Source organism: Chenopodium album, chromosome 7, assembly GCF_948465745.1.
Source record: "Chenopodium album chromosome 7, dcCheAlbu1.1, whole genome shotgun sequence".
NCBI lineage: Eukaryota > Viridiplantae > Streptophyta > Magnoliopsida > Caryophyllales > Amaranthaceae > Chenopodium > Chenopodium album.
In genome coordinates this window covers 60771634-60787551 of record NC_137840.1, presented here as the reverse complement: position 1 = coordinate 60787551, position 15918 = coordinate 60771634, and the positions used below count along the sequence as shown (strand labels likewise).

Sequence of the window (15918 nt, the reverse complement as noted above, 5' to 3'; positions counted from 1 at the left end):
GATGCTTATGAAGAATTAAAATCGAATTATGTAGTACTACAATATTACTAATATAATATTTCTTTGTCCAAATCAAACACTTACAACTAACAATTAATTGACATAATGAAAGTAAACACTTACAACTAACAATTAATTGACATAACAAGAATAAAATCTAGGCAGACAACATAAACTCAAGAAAACATACATACTTAACTAAGACTCAAAGTGTCTCTAAGTCACATTTAGTACACTAACATAAAAGAGTATCATCGAATAGTCTATTTTTATACTTAACTAAGACTCAAAGTGTCTCTACGCTGTGACTGCTGTCGCTCTGCATCTTGGTTGTGTTGGCTTCTGTTTGAGGAAGTGCTAGCCTGACCTTGACCGTTATTACGAGGAGCATCATTTGATTTTACATGAGGTTCATGCTCAAATTCTGTTATGAGTTGTTCCATATTCTCAGAAACCAGCGCGATTACTTTAGCAGACGAGTCAATTTCTCCTTGAATGTTGTCCATGATATCAGGAATTGTATCAACTCCGAGTAAGAAATCAAAATTAATCGTTCTAACCATATCAAGGCCATCAATAATAATCCTCAAAGTAATAGATATCAATACTTCCTCTGACATTTTCCCCTGTAACCAGAATTTCTTATATCCGCTGTCAAATTCCATCAGTACTTCTGTAGGCTGCAGTAGTAGTCCAGCCACCTGATCTTGCACAGATTCTTTCAGAGACAGATTACCAGCACTAGTACTTGCAGTCGATGAGTCAGCAACATCGACTGCAAGCAATGGGTCATTCAGAAGGTCCAATGCCGTCGGTCCACCAGGTGCAAAGTCAATACACTTATCAATCAACTGCTTCATCTGAGGGTCAGTCACACCGAATAACCCAACAGACTTGAAACCGATATTAAACCGATATTCACCATTTCCGTTAAACTACTCCCAAACGAAAATATATCAGTCTGTAACGCTGGTGTACTCCCTGATTCAAAAATCTTTGCCATTCCCAAGTCTCCTAGTTTAAATCGTGCTCGTGTTGCCTTTAACAAATATGTTACTACACTTAATATCACGGTGAGTAATAGGCAGATTATGAGTATGAAGATAGTGTAATGCGCTTAAAATCTGTCTACACCAAATCTTGATCGCCGTATTACCCACAAGATCAGGTACATGTTCCCTGCTATAGTCTGTCAGATTTCCTGAAGAACAAAACTCAGTAATCATGTGGACGACTTTCTGGTCATCATCAATCCAATAATGGTAACATTTCGTAATGTTTTCGTGGTCTAGACCTCAATAATTCAGGTTCGGCACATAATTCCTCAAGATTTTCAATAGACGCTATTTCGTACCTTGCGAATTTTCTTGTGAGATCTGTCTCCATAACCGTATAATCGTTGGCTTGTGAACTCGAAGCCGCCATTACTAACCGAGTAGTAATTAATTAGAAGCAACAGAACAGTACACAGAACAACCGAAAGAATATTTTTGATAATTTTATGGATAAAAATGAAGTAGAAATGGAAATAACAGAAATGGATAATTTTGAAGTAGAAACAAAATAATAGAAATGGATGGATGAGATATTTATAGTTGTAATTAGTTATTAAGTTGTTAGTTTTGTAGGGAAATCAGTTAAGTCGGTTATCAAGATCAAGAAACTTAAAATGGGGTTTCTTGATTAGTTACTCCTATTATATTCTAGGAAATATTTAGGAATATATTGATTTGGTGAATATTTTTATTCACTACGAGCAGGATATATTTTCCTGTAATTGTCTCTAGTTTCTTTTTCTAGCTGTGCACTTTGGTTAGGCTTAGCCGCTTAGGAAACTAGACTACTTGTATCACAAATATTCTGTTCGGTGGATCAATATCTTATTTTACACCTTTCTTGATTTTCACATTAATAAATTTCTTTGTAAAATGAAATCAAGTATTTTGTTTTTGCAAATATGATTGGTTTTACCACTTAATAATACGGCGTATATTAATAAAATGGTATTTTCAGTTTCTTGATTACCGTATTTACCGACTTCACCCAAATCTATACTTAGTATTTAAAAACACAAACCAAAATTGACACATGTCATCATTCTTTCTCACCTTTCTTTATTCATTCTCCCTCCTTATGTTTTCAAAGAAATTCTCTTTTCATCTCCCCCTATATTTCTCAATAACTTTAATATTTTGTAATCTTTATTTTAATTCAATAACAAATTAAATTTCCTAAACCTTCTCCTCTTCTCATTATTCCATCTATCAATTCAATTTATTCACATTCATAATTCATTTCTTTAATTTGACCCCTTATCTTCCCCCTCTTCTTATATAAATACAAATTTTCAATAAAGATTTTTTCACACTCATTAAGTTTCAAAAACTTAAAAATTAGATAAACATCTCTCAAAATTCTATGTGAAATTTCTACAACAATGAGGATGATGATTGAAAAGGGAAATATTGAGGTGGCAAGAATACTATGGAAATTCCATGGGATGACATTGTTTGCGTGTCATGGGGTTTTAATTTTGAAGATATTAAGCGCAATATAAGAGACATATATTGGTAAAAACTAAAGAAGAATATCATGCCTTCACATTTGATGTAAAAATTGTAAAATTATAATAAGTGTTTGGTATTTACAAAGTAGTTTTTTATACAAATTGTTGATTAATATATCATGCGATAGAGATATGATTTTACGATTTTAAGCCATTTTTTCTACAACTATTAGTCTATTACCACTAATTCATAAAATATTATAATATGTCAAAAGACGATAAAATAATTCATTCAAATAATTTGTAAAGGGTTTTTTGTTTTTTTTGGTGACAAGATAATTTGTAAAGTTTCAAATAAATTTATAAGTTAAGCATAACCCGTGCGTAGAACGGGTCCAAAAGCTAGTTGTTATAAATATATATAACCATTAGAAATTTAGAATTACTCTTCAAATCATAATTTTCGTTTTTATTGTCACATCACATGTTACTTTTCTTCAAAATTAATAAACTCTTACGTTATTCACTTGCATACCAATCATCCTTGTTCTATCTGTATTAGATTTCCTTTTTATGTCATAAAAACATAGTTAATTGCTATGAATGTTGGGTTGACGTCCATGACAAGTCTGAAGATAATAATGCTGCAGTGAAGAATTGGTGTCGACAAGTCTGAAGATCATAATGCTACAGTCAAGAATTGGTGTTGACAGATTCTGAATGCAATAGCTTTTGTAGCGCACTTTGAATCTGTCACCAATTTTTGATCGCCGTATAGTATTGTATTTCCTACAAGATCATCTGCCGTTTTCCACCATACACCCAGGTGTACCATGAGCATGGTACACTCAGTTATAAACTTATAATACAAGGTTATTAAAAATCGCGGAAAGAACATTGCATACAAATTAAAGTACATGAGTCAAAAAAAAAAAAAATCAAAATAATTCCCTCCTTGATTTAAGGTATTGATTTGTTATTTATATTTCTTGATTCATGAAATTGATTTATTATTTATATTTTATATATTAATAGAATACTTTTGATGAATAGAAGTTCATTTATTTTGTTAAGAGATAGAAAGAGAGTTTATATAGAGAGAGAAATCATAGTAAATTTTTTATTTCTAAGTGATTTAATGTTTTAATAGAGTTGATTTTATCGTTCCAAACTTCCAATATATCTCTTAATGATGTAATTGATTAATTCATTGTTGAGAGAAAAGGTATTTTAAAAAAAAAAAAAAAAATCATTGTTTTCTTGCTATTTTCTGAGGTTGAAGATGATGTTCTTCGTATTATGATAAATGTTCTATTATCATTTCTTAGTACATATTCTTTTTTTTTATTGGAATATAATATGTTCATTAAATCTGATCAATATGTTTTTGTATATGAGCTATATTATGTTCTTTACATTATAAACATTGTACTTTAATTTATGTAGTTAAAAAATGTTCTTTGCTGGGTTTCATTAATACAAATAATGTTCTTTAACTTAGATAGTATGTTCTTCTTAGGTCCTGTTATCTTCACCTTAAAAAAATAATATTAAGTAAAAAAAAATTCAGTTAAGTAAAAATAAGTTAAGTTCTGTAAAATTAATTTTAATTCAGTAAAAATAATTTCAGTTCAGTAAAAATAAGTTCAGTTCAGTAAAATTCAGTTTTCTTAAAGAAGAATTATAATAGAAAATCAGTAAAAATAATTTCAGTTCAGTAAAAATAATTAAGTTCAGTAAAAATAATTTCAATTTAGTAAAATTAAGTTCAGTTCAGTAAAAACAAGTTTAGTTCAGTAAAATAATTTCAGTTCAGCAAAATTAAGGTGAATCAAACAGGGTCTTACTATGCATTTGCTTTAAACCTCGTATTATTTCGGGTATTATGTCTTTTTTTTTTTTTTTATCATTGCGCTCTCTTGTTTCATCCCCTATGTTTTTTTTTTTTTTTTTTTTTTTTTTTTTTTTTTTTTTTGTAACGGTGAAAAATATGATTAATTTTTGTATACATTTAAAAAAAAAAATTTAAATAAAGTATATTGAACATGAAATTTTAAATTTTGAATTTTTGAAATTTGAAAATGAAATCTTCAATTATTTTTGGTAGAAAAAAATCTTAGATAAAGAAATTATGGAAAACTCAATATTTTGAAATGATTTAACATTAAATGAGTGGTAAAAATCAATTAGTAACTATCTACTACATTTTTCTTAAATTAGTTATTCATAACTTACCATGTTCTTTATATTTCAATGATGTGTTCTTTTATAATTTAATGATGTTATTTACATTTATAAGCTATGTTTTTTCTGTTTCAATCCGGGAGTACCATGCACATGGTACACCCGGGTGTACGAACCAACCATTGACGTTTTTAGGTTACTACTGCCGTATTATGCAAGATGAGGTGGCTAGATTACTTCTGCCACCTACAGAAGTCAGTTTACAAGGGATAATGTTAGAGGATGTATCGATTTCTATTACTTTGAGGATTACTATAGATGGCATTGATATGGTTAGAACGATAAGTTTTGAGTTCTTACTCAGAAATTGAACTTTTTGCAAAGATTGAGTCGGGGATAAGTCGGTTGCTCTGTACCTTGTGCAAGTATTAAACTCAAGAATATTGTGGAAAAAACAGCTTAGCTTTCGTATTGATATTAATCACATATATATACACCATACATTAGGAAACCTAATTAGCCTAAAACTCCTAATAAGATAAACTTATTAACATAAATACAATATTAATATAAATATAACAAATAAACCAAACCGGCTTTAATACTCCCCTTCAAGTTAGAGAATGCAAATCACGAATGCCCAACTTACGTAATAGAAAACCAAATTGCTGACGTCCAAGAGCCTTGGTTAAAATACTGCTAACTGATGACATGTCGAAACATAGGAGGTAGAAATATTACCATTTATCAACTTATCGCGAACAAAATGACAATCTACCTCAATATGCTTCCTATGTTCTTGAAATACCGAATTCTTAGCTATATGCAAAGCCGACTGATTATCACAAAACATCTGCATAGGCTTTGAATGTTTAACACCAAGAACAAACAACAACTTTTTCAATCATTTCAACTCACGAATAGTGAGAGCCATAGACCTGTATTCGGCTTCAGACGAGGAACCCTTGCACTATGGAGTAGTATTTATGATGAATGAAATCAAGAATTATAAGCATGAATTGTATGGAACCAGGGGAACGGGTGCTCTAAAGAGCGGGAGCGTCTGCTGCAACGAACTGGAAGAAAATAGCCAAAACGAGCCTCGAAGGATCGAAGGAGCGGGCGCTCCTCCGGATAGGAAAGTACTCACTAATCATGTGAATGGTTTTCGCTTTTTCATCAACCCAAGAATCATAGCATTTAACTATATATATATATATACAATATATATATATATATATATATATATATATATATATATATATATATATATATATATATATAATTGGGATGACGTTGGTAAACAAGAAACCGAAAATACCATTTCTTGATTTTCACATTAATGAATAAATATCTTTTTAAAACTATTCGTTTTATCACTTAATTATATGTAATTTTGGACTTAAGTATTAATGTGTTATTCTAGTTTCACTTAAATTTATTAGGACCTTGCTAACAAGCACCCCGAGGCATTTGATAAGGGATAAATATATTACTTAAAATAGTATTAAATTCGGAATGCATGACAAATCACACATCGATCAATGTAATTAATGTTATTCATACCATTATATTTTCACATTTAGCTCTCTTATCTAAAGCCCCGAGGGCGCTCGTTAGCTTTTGCTAATTTATTACGCATTTTTAACGAGGGTATTCTATTATGTACCAAAAATAGAAACCTAATTAAAAGTGTAAATATTAATGAATAAAGATTTTTTTTTTTTTTTTTTTTTTTTTTTTTTTTGTAAGGCAAATTAAAGAAATGATGTATATTTTATAAAAATTTGAAAAAAAAAATTAAAAAAATAAAAAATCAAGAAACCCCATTTTAAGTTTCTTGATCTTGATAACCGACTTAACTGATTTCCCTACAAAACTAACAACTTAATACGGAGTATGTAATTTTGGACTAAAGTATAAATTTTGACTAATTTCCAAAGTGCTTAACGTGTGTTATCCTAAGTTTAGGTTAAATTAATTAATGCATTTTTAAGGAGAGTAGTCTATAGTCTATACACCGAAAGTAGAAAAGCTAAATAAAAGACTAAATATCTTTATCTACACTTATATCATCATCATCATCATCATCATCATGCATTCATACCACATGTAAATTTTATTTTTCACTATTGTCACATAAAAGTTGCTTATGAAGAATTAAAATTAAATTATATAGCACTTAACAACAATGATCTTACTAATATAACGCCCGTTTTTCCAAATCAAACACTTATAACCGACAATTAATTGACATAAGAGCATCTCCAATGACAAGCTATTTACCAAATTAGCTTGCCATTGCCACATAGGATTTTAAGCTACTCCATTTTCTAGCTAATTTGTGCAATAATTGTTAGCTAATTTCTTAACATTTTTTTATTGAATTAATATTTTATTTTAAAAAATTATTTTTTGAAAGTGAAATTACTAACAAAACATTCTTTATTTTCATTGACTTTTTATGGTCAATTTTTATGTATGTCACTCTCATATGAGGGAAGGGGCTAGACTGTAACGACTCCAACTCTATACGTTTAAAATTCTTAAATGGACTGTTACTTTCTCTAGGAGGATATAATTTCAAATAAGGAGGATATAATTTTAAGTTGCGACCATGTGATACACATTAGCTAGAAAATATATTGATTGATTAAAAAAAAATCAAACAAATAAATATAATAAGACAATAATATACATATTCAATATAATGTAATAAAATAACATGACAACATAAGTTAAACACTAAAGTGACCTGGCAATCCTGACCCGACCTGATTGACCCGACCAAAATGACCCGACCCGTAACCCGAAAGTTGACCCGAAAATGACCCGAACCTGAACTAACCCGACGCGACTCGAACCTGACACGAAATAGAGTTGACCCGATGACCCGAAGTGACCCGACTCAATGACTTGACCCGAAATTGACCCAAAACCTGAACTTGAACCGACCCGAAATGACCCGAAACCCGAAGTGACCTGACCCGATTTTAGCCAAAAATGATTGACCCGAATCGACCCGACTTGTAGTGACCCAACCCGAATTGACCCGAAACCTAAGTGAATAGGGTGAAATAGTGAATTACTTAGTTTAGGGCTTTTTTATTTCCTACGTAATAGATACTCATGTTTTTTTTTAACGATTTTACTTTATTTTTCAAATTATTTTTTTTAAGTGAATTTATTTTGGTGACCCGACACAAACTTGACACGAATAGACCCGACCCGAATTGACTCAATCCAAATTTGACCCGAAAATTAATCTTAAAAATTGACCCGACCCGAAATTGACCCGAAAATTGATCTTAAAAATTGAGCCGACCCGAACAGACCCGACTCGAATTAACACGACTCGAACTTGACCCGACTATAACTTGACCTGAAGTGCTGACCAGATTTTGACCCAAAACCCGAATCAACCCGACTCGACCCGAACATTTGCTGACCCGAACTTGACCTGACCTGAATTGACTCGACCCGACCCCGACCTAAATGACCTGTTTGCCAGGTCTAAACCATATAATTAATAAAAAAAAAGTTTATAGTAACAACGACAATTATAACAATATCAAAAGTTAAACACTGTATAATAAAATTAATAAACAAGCATATTATCCATTAAGGGATTGCCTTCCGAAACAACTCCATATATTATTATCCAATGGATAGTAAGTAACTTAGAATTTTTCATAAATTGCAAGCAGGTCCCCAAATTCATCCGTTGGAGTTGCTAGAGCAACTCCAATGGTAAGCTAATTGTGAAATTAGCTTGTCATGCCACCTAGGATTGCAAAGCTAATCTACCTTGTAGCTAATTAATCCCACAATGGTTAAGCTAATTTTCAATAATTATTTTTATTTATTTAATTTTTTTTAATTCCCACAATTTGCTAAGCTAATTAGCTTAGCTAAGCAAATAGCTTTGCCCAGCTAATTTGGTAATGCAATTCCAATGGTTAAGCTAATTATTTATTAGTTTCATAAATTGCAAGCTAGTCCTAATTTTACACTGTTGGAGTTGGTAAGGAAAGTAAAATTTAGGTAAAAAACCCAATCCTAAGTAGTGTACACTTCCTTCCTTAAAAGACAAACTAAAATAAAAAATCCTAAGTAGTGTACACTTCCTAAAAAGATAAAATTAAAATAAAAAATCCTAAGTAGTCTACACCTCTGGACCTCCCTATAAGTAGTGTACACTCCAAATTTATTTTGCAAATCAAACAACTTTGTAATAAACTGCTTCAAACAAATACCCTAACCGTTTTTTCTTTCCTTCTTTCCATCATCCGACGTTAATTCCTTCAAATCTCCATCCTTTCTATCATATTATTGTAGACCCAAAGTTTATACACACGCAACTGAAGAATTTATACTCTTTCTAAAGAGCAATATCACCAAAAAAAAAAAAATTATAAAAAAAAAATGGAAGATAAAAGGAAAAAAAAATTGCCAGCGATAGGAATCGATCTCGGGACAACATACTCTTGTGTTGGAGTATGGCAGCACGGCCGTGTTGAAATCATAATCAATGATCAAGGAAACAGAACGACACCGTCTTGTGTTGCTTTCAATCAAACTCAACGTCTTGTTGGCGAGGCTGCTAAAAATCAGGCTACTGCTAATCCAATTAATACTATTTTTGGTTCGTCTTCTACCTCTATCCTTCAATATTCGTATATATCATGTTACAATATAACTTTGCCCAGTTTCTTATAAAATAATCCATAATTATATTTTACAAAATTGATTTTCTAACGTGTGCAAATATATGTCGATAGCATGCATTATAGAATAAATTGATTAATCTGGCGTTGACTTCCCTAAAAATTGGATTTGTTCTTTTTAGCCAACTCAAATCGTCTTATATGGTCCTTTTAAACAACCTTTTTCTTATTAGGTCCTTCTAAACAAAAGAGACCACTTATGTGGTCTTTTTGAACAAATTTTCCTAACATAATTAACAAACCAAACTTTAATGGAAACTTATAGGATTTTTTGATGGACAATTGTATATTTAAAATTATAAATATATGTTTGCTGATTTGTTTTTTTTTTGTTTTTTGAGAACATAGATTATAGATACACAATGTTAAAATCTGAATGAGCAATATTGAGGTAATGAAAAGATATGTAGTGGGTGAGAAATACTCTATAAGTCGTATTTGTCTTCTAAAGCACATTACCTAATGTATTTTTAAAAAGTTTATACTTTCTCTGTTTCAAAGATATTGCATCAAAAGCTCTCACAATTTTTCATAGTTTTGCAATTTAAGTTTGTCAATTTCACGTATTTATTCACTGAAATACACTACAGATGCAAAGAGGCTTATTGGCAGAAGATTCACTGATGAAGTAGTGCAGAATGACATGAAACTCTGGCCTTTTAAGGTTATTTCCGTGGCTGAAGACAGCAAGCCTGTTATCGTAGTCACTTATAAAGGCGAAGAAAAGCAGTTTGCTGCAGAGGAGATCTCTTCAATGATCTTAATGAAGATGAAACAGACTGCAGAGACCTACCTTGCCTCGGAAGTTAAAAATGCTGTTGTCACTGTCCCCGCTTATTTCAATGATTCCCAACGTCAGGCAACAAAAGATGCCGGTACCATTGCTGGACTCAATGTCATGCGGATTATCAATGAACCAACGGCTGCTGCCATTGCCTATGGTCTTGATAAAATCGGCAATGATAGGAAAGAGACGGCTAAGAACGTGTTAGTTTTTGATCTTGGTGGTGGGACATTTGATGTATCTTTGGTTAGAATTGGTAAACAGGCTTGTGAAGTGAAAGCAGTTAACGGAGACACCCATCTAGGTGGTCAGGGTTTTGACAGTAGAATGGTTGATTACTTTGTGGCCGAGTTTAAGAGGAAACATAACAAGGACATCAGTAAAGACCGCAGGGCTATTGGGAGGTTGCGATCTGCTTGTGAGAGAGCTAAAAGGATGCTGTCATCAGCTACGGAAACTAGTGTTGATGTAGATTGTTTGTATGAGGGTATTGATTTGTATTCAACCATCTCCCGTGCCAAGTTCGAAAAGTTGAACTTGGATTTGTTTAAAAATTGTGTGAATCCTGTTAAGGAATGTTTGGAAGATGCCAAAATGAAAAAGGCTAATGTTGATGATGTTGTTCTAGTTGGTGGGTCAACTAGGATTCCAAAAGTTCAAGAAATGTTAAAAGATTTCTTTAATGGGAAGGAGCTCTGCCAAAGCATTAACCCGGATGAGGCTGTTGCATATGGTGCTACAATTGAAGCTGCAATCTTGAGCGGTGTACGTGACAATAAAGATTTTACACTAATAGATGTCATTCCTTTGTCCCTTGGAGTTAGAAATGAAAGTGGTGGTTGGATGAGCATTTTCATCCCAAGAAATTCTACCATTCCAGCAACAAGGTCAAAAATAATGTGTACTGCAAAGCACAATCAGACAAAGGTGATATGTGATGTATACGAAGGTGAGAGCCCCATCGCCTTAGAGAACAACCTGCTAGGTACATTTACTCTGTACGATATCCCTCCAGCACCGAAAGGTAAAGAAAAAATTGATGTTTGCTTTGAAATCGACAATGATGGTATCCTTACCGTGTCAGCGCAACATATAGGCACTGACAACAAAAAAAAAATCAGTATTACAAATCACAGTGGTAGGTTATCTAAAGAAGAGATTGATCGAATGGTAGAGGAGGCCAACAAGTACAAGGCAGAGGACGAGGAGCACAAAAAAGCTGTTGCAGCCAAGCTTGCATTGAAGAATTATGCTGAAAGTAAGTGGGACATGGTGGATGTTTGCTGGAACAAGTTTCAAGAGGAGGATGCTAACAAGATGAAGGATGCAATTGAGATGACAATCCAGTGGCTCGACTGGAATTTCAATCTCGCTCGAGTTTCTGAATATGAGGAAAAGTTGAATGAGCTCAAGACAATTCTCGACCCTATAATTGGAGACATTCCTTAACAAATTAAAGGTGCTGATACAAACTAGAGATGCTGGTAAACTACAGAGTGATAAAGTAAAAACAAGTAATTAAACTGACTAGAATCAAAACTAATCGTGTAGTTATTTTATTAAGCCCTGAAAATATTACAATCCCCTATATATTCTCTCTATTATAAAGACATAGAATTCAATAATCGTTTCTTACTTAACTAAACAGTACATCAAGTAATACAGATGAAATGTACATACCGATTATCCTAAAATGGGAAAAAAAAATAAATAAAATAAAATAAAATAAATTGCTAACTAATCGACAGTGAGGTTCTTGAACATTGATCACACTTTGAAGATTAATCATGGGATGTATTGTTGCTGATTTGTGGTTCTGCCTTAAATGCTCTGATTCTGGCCCCTGGGAAGACCACAAACGGTTTAGTCAGGATGGTGGATTCAGTAGAATTATCAAATACTGATTCTTGAAATTCTTTCTTGAAGGGCTTAACTCTGGCACCCGGAAAGACAACGAACGGCTTGGCAAGGATGTCCGAACAACTTGTAGCGTTTTCGGGAACAGCTTCCGTAATGTTGCGGAGGATCGTGTTACTCTTATGGTAGTATGTTATCGAGAATGTGGACGATAGAAGATTCACGGAGTCTAAGTCACGGTTTACGGTGAGCAATGCCATGGTACCAAGAAAGGTAGCAAGAACCGACAAAGCGATAAAGCCGATAATTAGGAAGCAAAGAAGAGAATGTCGTCCAAAAATTATGTCGAGCCAACTACTGTTTGTATGACCCTCGTTTGGACCACCCTGATTTGGAACACCCTGAATTGGACCAGAACCATCAATATCATCGTCCAGCGCACCACTAGTACCTTTCGCCATTGTGAGAAAACGTGTTTAGGGGAAGGTATTAGAGAGAGATTTCGGTTTTTAGAGAGATTTTGAGAGAGAAAAGCTACGGGTTTAAGAGAGATTTTGAGAGTGAAAAGTTTTTTAGAGAGATCTAGAGAGAGAAAGGTTTTAGAGAAATAATAGAGAGAAATGAGGGTGAAAGAAATGATGGAGATAGAAATGATTTATAGGGGTATTTGGTCGTTGATTTGGTTATCAAGATCAAGAAACAGAATCTAACTATTTATTTTTTGATTTTTTTTTTTTTAGTTAGTTAGTTATCTGTTATTAGTAAGTTCTTTTAGTCAATTATATAGGGTTTAGATAGATGCGTATAATGCTTTTTTTAGTTTCGAGTCAAAATTCATACGGATCGGAGTAACTGACTATATAATGTCACTTTTTGTCTAATTCTTTTCGGTTTTCACTATTGCATCGTACTAGGATGTTTTAACAATGGACTAAAACTTGCAATTTTATAAATATGAATGCAAAAGTAGTATTATAATACTTCTGTTTTAGTTTTTTTGGATTCAATTAACTAGCTAATAAGCTCACCTTAATGTAAAATATGTTTTAAGTCCGCAATTAAAGCAAGAACAATCAAATTAACTTGTTCTATTATTGTAATAATTCGAGGCATATAGATTTGGCAAGCAAAAAAAAAAATAAAAAAAATAAAGTGCAAATCAAGAACATAACTCCAAACGTATTATGGAATTGAAACCAATAGTTATGTAGCCTAAAAGAAGTTTTAATTACTCATCATCATTTCATAGATGGTATTGAATTATTGCTCAATGTTCTCAAACTATATTCTAAGGATAATTACTGCAATTATGTGTGTAAAGTCACATATTCTCGCGTACGTGTACAAATAGAATGATCTAGGTTATAGTTATGTACGTATAAATGTATAATGATTGAATGAGAATACTCTACTTGAGTGAATAACACAATACAACATGGTATGAAATTTAGTAAGGGACCGAAGCTATCAAAAAAATTGTTTGGATCTTGGCATGTTATTATGTTTTTCTTGCTCAAACACTTCTTTTGAACTATTAATAATTAGTGGACGGGCACATAATTATGATCATCCATAAATAAACAATTATTTAATGAAAGGAAAATTTGTTGAAAACCAACTTATAAAAATCAAATTTTGTTGAAAATCATGTTATAATTTTTTTTTTTTTTGGTCAAAACACATCTGTTTTAAAAAAAAAAAATTGTCGAGGCACACCAGTTTTATTATTTTTTTTTTGTTAAGTCCACTTTTCTTTTATTTTCCCCCCTTTCCCTCCATTCATTCCCTCTTCGTCACTCCTTCTCATCATAATTTGGTTTTTATAGCTTTTTATACAATTGAACGGAAATATAAGTGACGAAGAGGGAGTGAATGGGAAAAGGGGGGGATAATAGAAAAGTGGGGTTAAGTAAGTCACGTGAGGTACACATGTTAATGAATGATGGACACGTTAATCAATAGTTAAAATTCGAAAAGTGGTGGGATTAAAAAAAAATTAAAATAGGTGTGTTCTAAAAAAAAAAAATTTATAACACGGTTTTCAACAAAAAATTGGTAACAAATTTCTTAATGAAATTAAACAGTTTAGGAATTGAAGTAAGCAAAATTTGGGAAAACCGAGAATCGAGATAAGACGCCACCAATAATCTGGGTACAAAAAACATACTTCCTCCGTTTTCTTTTAGATGTAACACACCCTTTAGCGCGGTAATTAAGAAAGGTGGGGTTTACATAATATAATAAACTTTTAAATAGGATGAATGGTTGTTAGGAGTGTAATTTAGTGGGCCATGTGCTTTAAAATAGGATGATTGCTCTCACTACAAAAGATCATAATCTAACAAAATAAACAACATGCTGAGTTTGTATAGTTTTGGCTACAACAATTTCCCCTGATGGAGTCACTGTGACAGATCAATGTTTGTTTCGATCAATTAGGTACATTCAAACTAGTGATTTTATGAACCAAAAAAATAAATGGAAAGTAATACGAGTAAATTTGACGTGAAAAGACAAATTTCGTCTGTACACAAATTTTTTCAAAGTCTTATATGTGGCTGGACACACCGTGTGACCAGTCCTTATAAGGGTTATTTTGCTAGTGTATTGCAGGTTACTTGGTCAGTGTTAAAGGGTTACTTGTTCATTGTTATAGAGTTACTCGGTCATCAGTGTTATAGGGGTAACTCAGTTGGTATTATAGGGATTACTTAATCACAGTGACAGATCAATATTTGTTTCGATCAATTAGGTACATTCAAACTAGTGATTTTATGAACATAAAAAAATAAATGGAAAGTAATACGAGTAAATTTGACGTGAAAAGACAAATTTCGTCTGTACACAATTTTTTTCACAAAGTCTTATATGTGGCTGGCCACACCGTGTGGCCAGTCATTATAAGGGTTATTTTGCTAGTGTAATGGGTGTTACTGGGTAAGTGTTAAAGGGTTACTTGTTCATTGTTATAGAATTACTCGGTCATCAGTGTTATAAGGGTAACTCAGTTGGTATTATAGGGATTACTTAATCACAGTGACAGATCAATGTTTGTTTTGATCAATTAGGTACATTCGAACTAGTGATTTTATGAACCAAAAACATAAATGGAAAGTAATACGAGTAAATTTGACGTGAAAAGAAAATTTTCGTCTATACACAAATTTTTTTCACAAAGTCTTATATGTGATAGGGTTATTTCGCTAGTGTAATGGGGGTTACTTGGTCAGTGTTAAAGGGTTACTTGGTCATTATAGAGCTAGTTACTCGGTCATCAGTGTTATAGGGGTAACTCAGGTATTATAAGGGTTACTTAATCAAGGTTAAATGGATTACTTTAAGTGGCCACACAGTGTAACCGGCCGCACACAAGACAGGTTGCAAATTTTTAGCCACAATTTCTATTTTTTCTTTTTTTTTAAAAAAAATAAAAAATTCTTAGCTTCTTGAATCACACATCACCAACAACATATTTCCACTTCACCCATTTCTCTCTCCTCTTTTCTTAGCTTCTTCTCCAATCCAAACCACACATCACCAATAACCATGTTACAAACACAGATTTGAAGAAATTGGAAAGAAATTAAACTATGTATTCAATTGTTTGAAGAAGAATAAAGAAATTCTAGAGAGAGAAAATACATCATGCTAAACTTGTGTTTGATATTATGAGTGAATGATCAGTAAGAATATCTAATTACAGCTATTTATACTAGATTCTATTACAATAGAAATAAGATGTAAGCAGTCTTCAGAAGCTTCTGGAACTTGGCCGAGCTGAAAGTTTGTTGTAACAAAACTTCTGCTAACTTGGCAATTTGGTTATAACAACTTGTGCTGCAAGCTAGTTGTTGTGACTT

General features: G+C 32.3%; 2 protein-coding genes across 2 annotated transcripts; one reads left to right on the top strand and one right to left on the bottom strand.

The window, feature by feature from the left end:
- Positions 1 to 275: 275 nt before the first annotated feature.
- Positions 276 to 1425, bottom strand: LOC145640402 (putative serine/threonine-protein kinase WNK10). The gene is made up of 3 exons (XM_081691687.1): positions 1390 to 1425; positions 1047 to 1238; positions 276 to 935 (listed from the first exon to the last, which is right to left on the bottom strand). The coding sequence occupies exons 1-3, from the start codon at positions 1423 to 1425 to the stop codon at positions 276 to 278; spliced, it is 888 nt and encodes a 295-aa protein (XP_081547813.1).
- Positions 1426 to 8721: 7296 nt separating this feature from the next.
- On the top strand, positions 8722 to 11650 carry LOC145640401 (heat shock cognate 70 kDa protein-like). The gene is made up of 2 exons (XM_081691686.1): positions 8722 to 9335; positions 10008 to 11650. The coding sequence occupies exons 1-2, from the start codon at positions 9116 to 9118 to the stop codon at positions 11648 to 11650; spliced, it is 1863 nt and encodes a 620-aa protein (XP_081547812.1). The 5' UTR covers positions 8722 to 9115.
- Positions 11651 to 15918: the final 4268 nt, after the last annotated feature.

Bases quoted from the DNA above. Each gene is read 5' to 3' on its own strand.
- LOC145640402 (XM_081691687.1), bottom strand. From the start codon at position 1,425: ATGGCGGCTTCGAGTTCACAAGCCAACGATTATACG. The intron at 1,239-1,389 runs GTTATGGAGACA...GATGATGACCAG, and splicing joins CACAAGCCAACGATTATACG to AAAGTCGTCCACATGATTAC. The intron at 936-1,046 runs GTTAAAGGCAAC...GTTTGGGAGTAG, and splicing joins TTAAGTGTAGTAACATATTT to TTTAACGGAAATGGTGAATA.
- LOC145640401 (XM_081691686.1), top strand. From the start codon at position 9,116: ATGGAAGATAAAAGGAAAAAAAAATTGCCAGCGATAGGAATCGATCTC. The intron at 9,336-10,007 runs GTTCGTCTTCTA...AATACACTACAG, and splicing joins TCCAATTAATACTATTTTTG to ATGCAAAGAGGCTTATTGGC.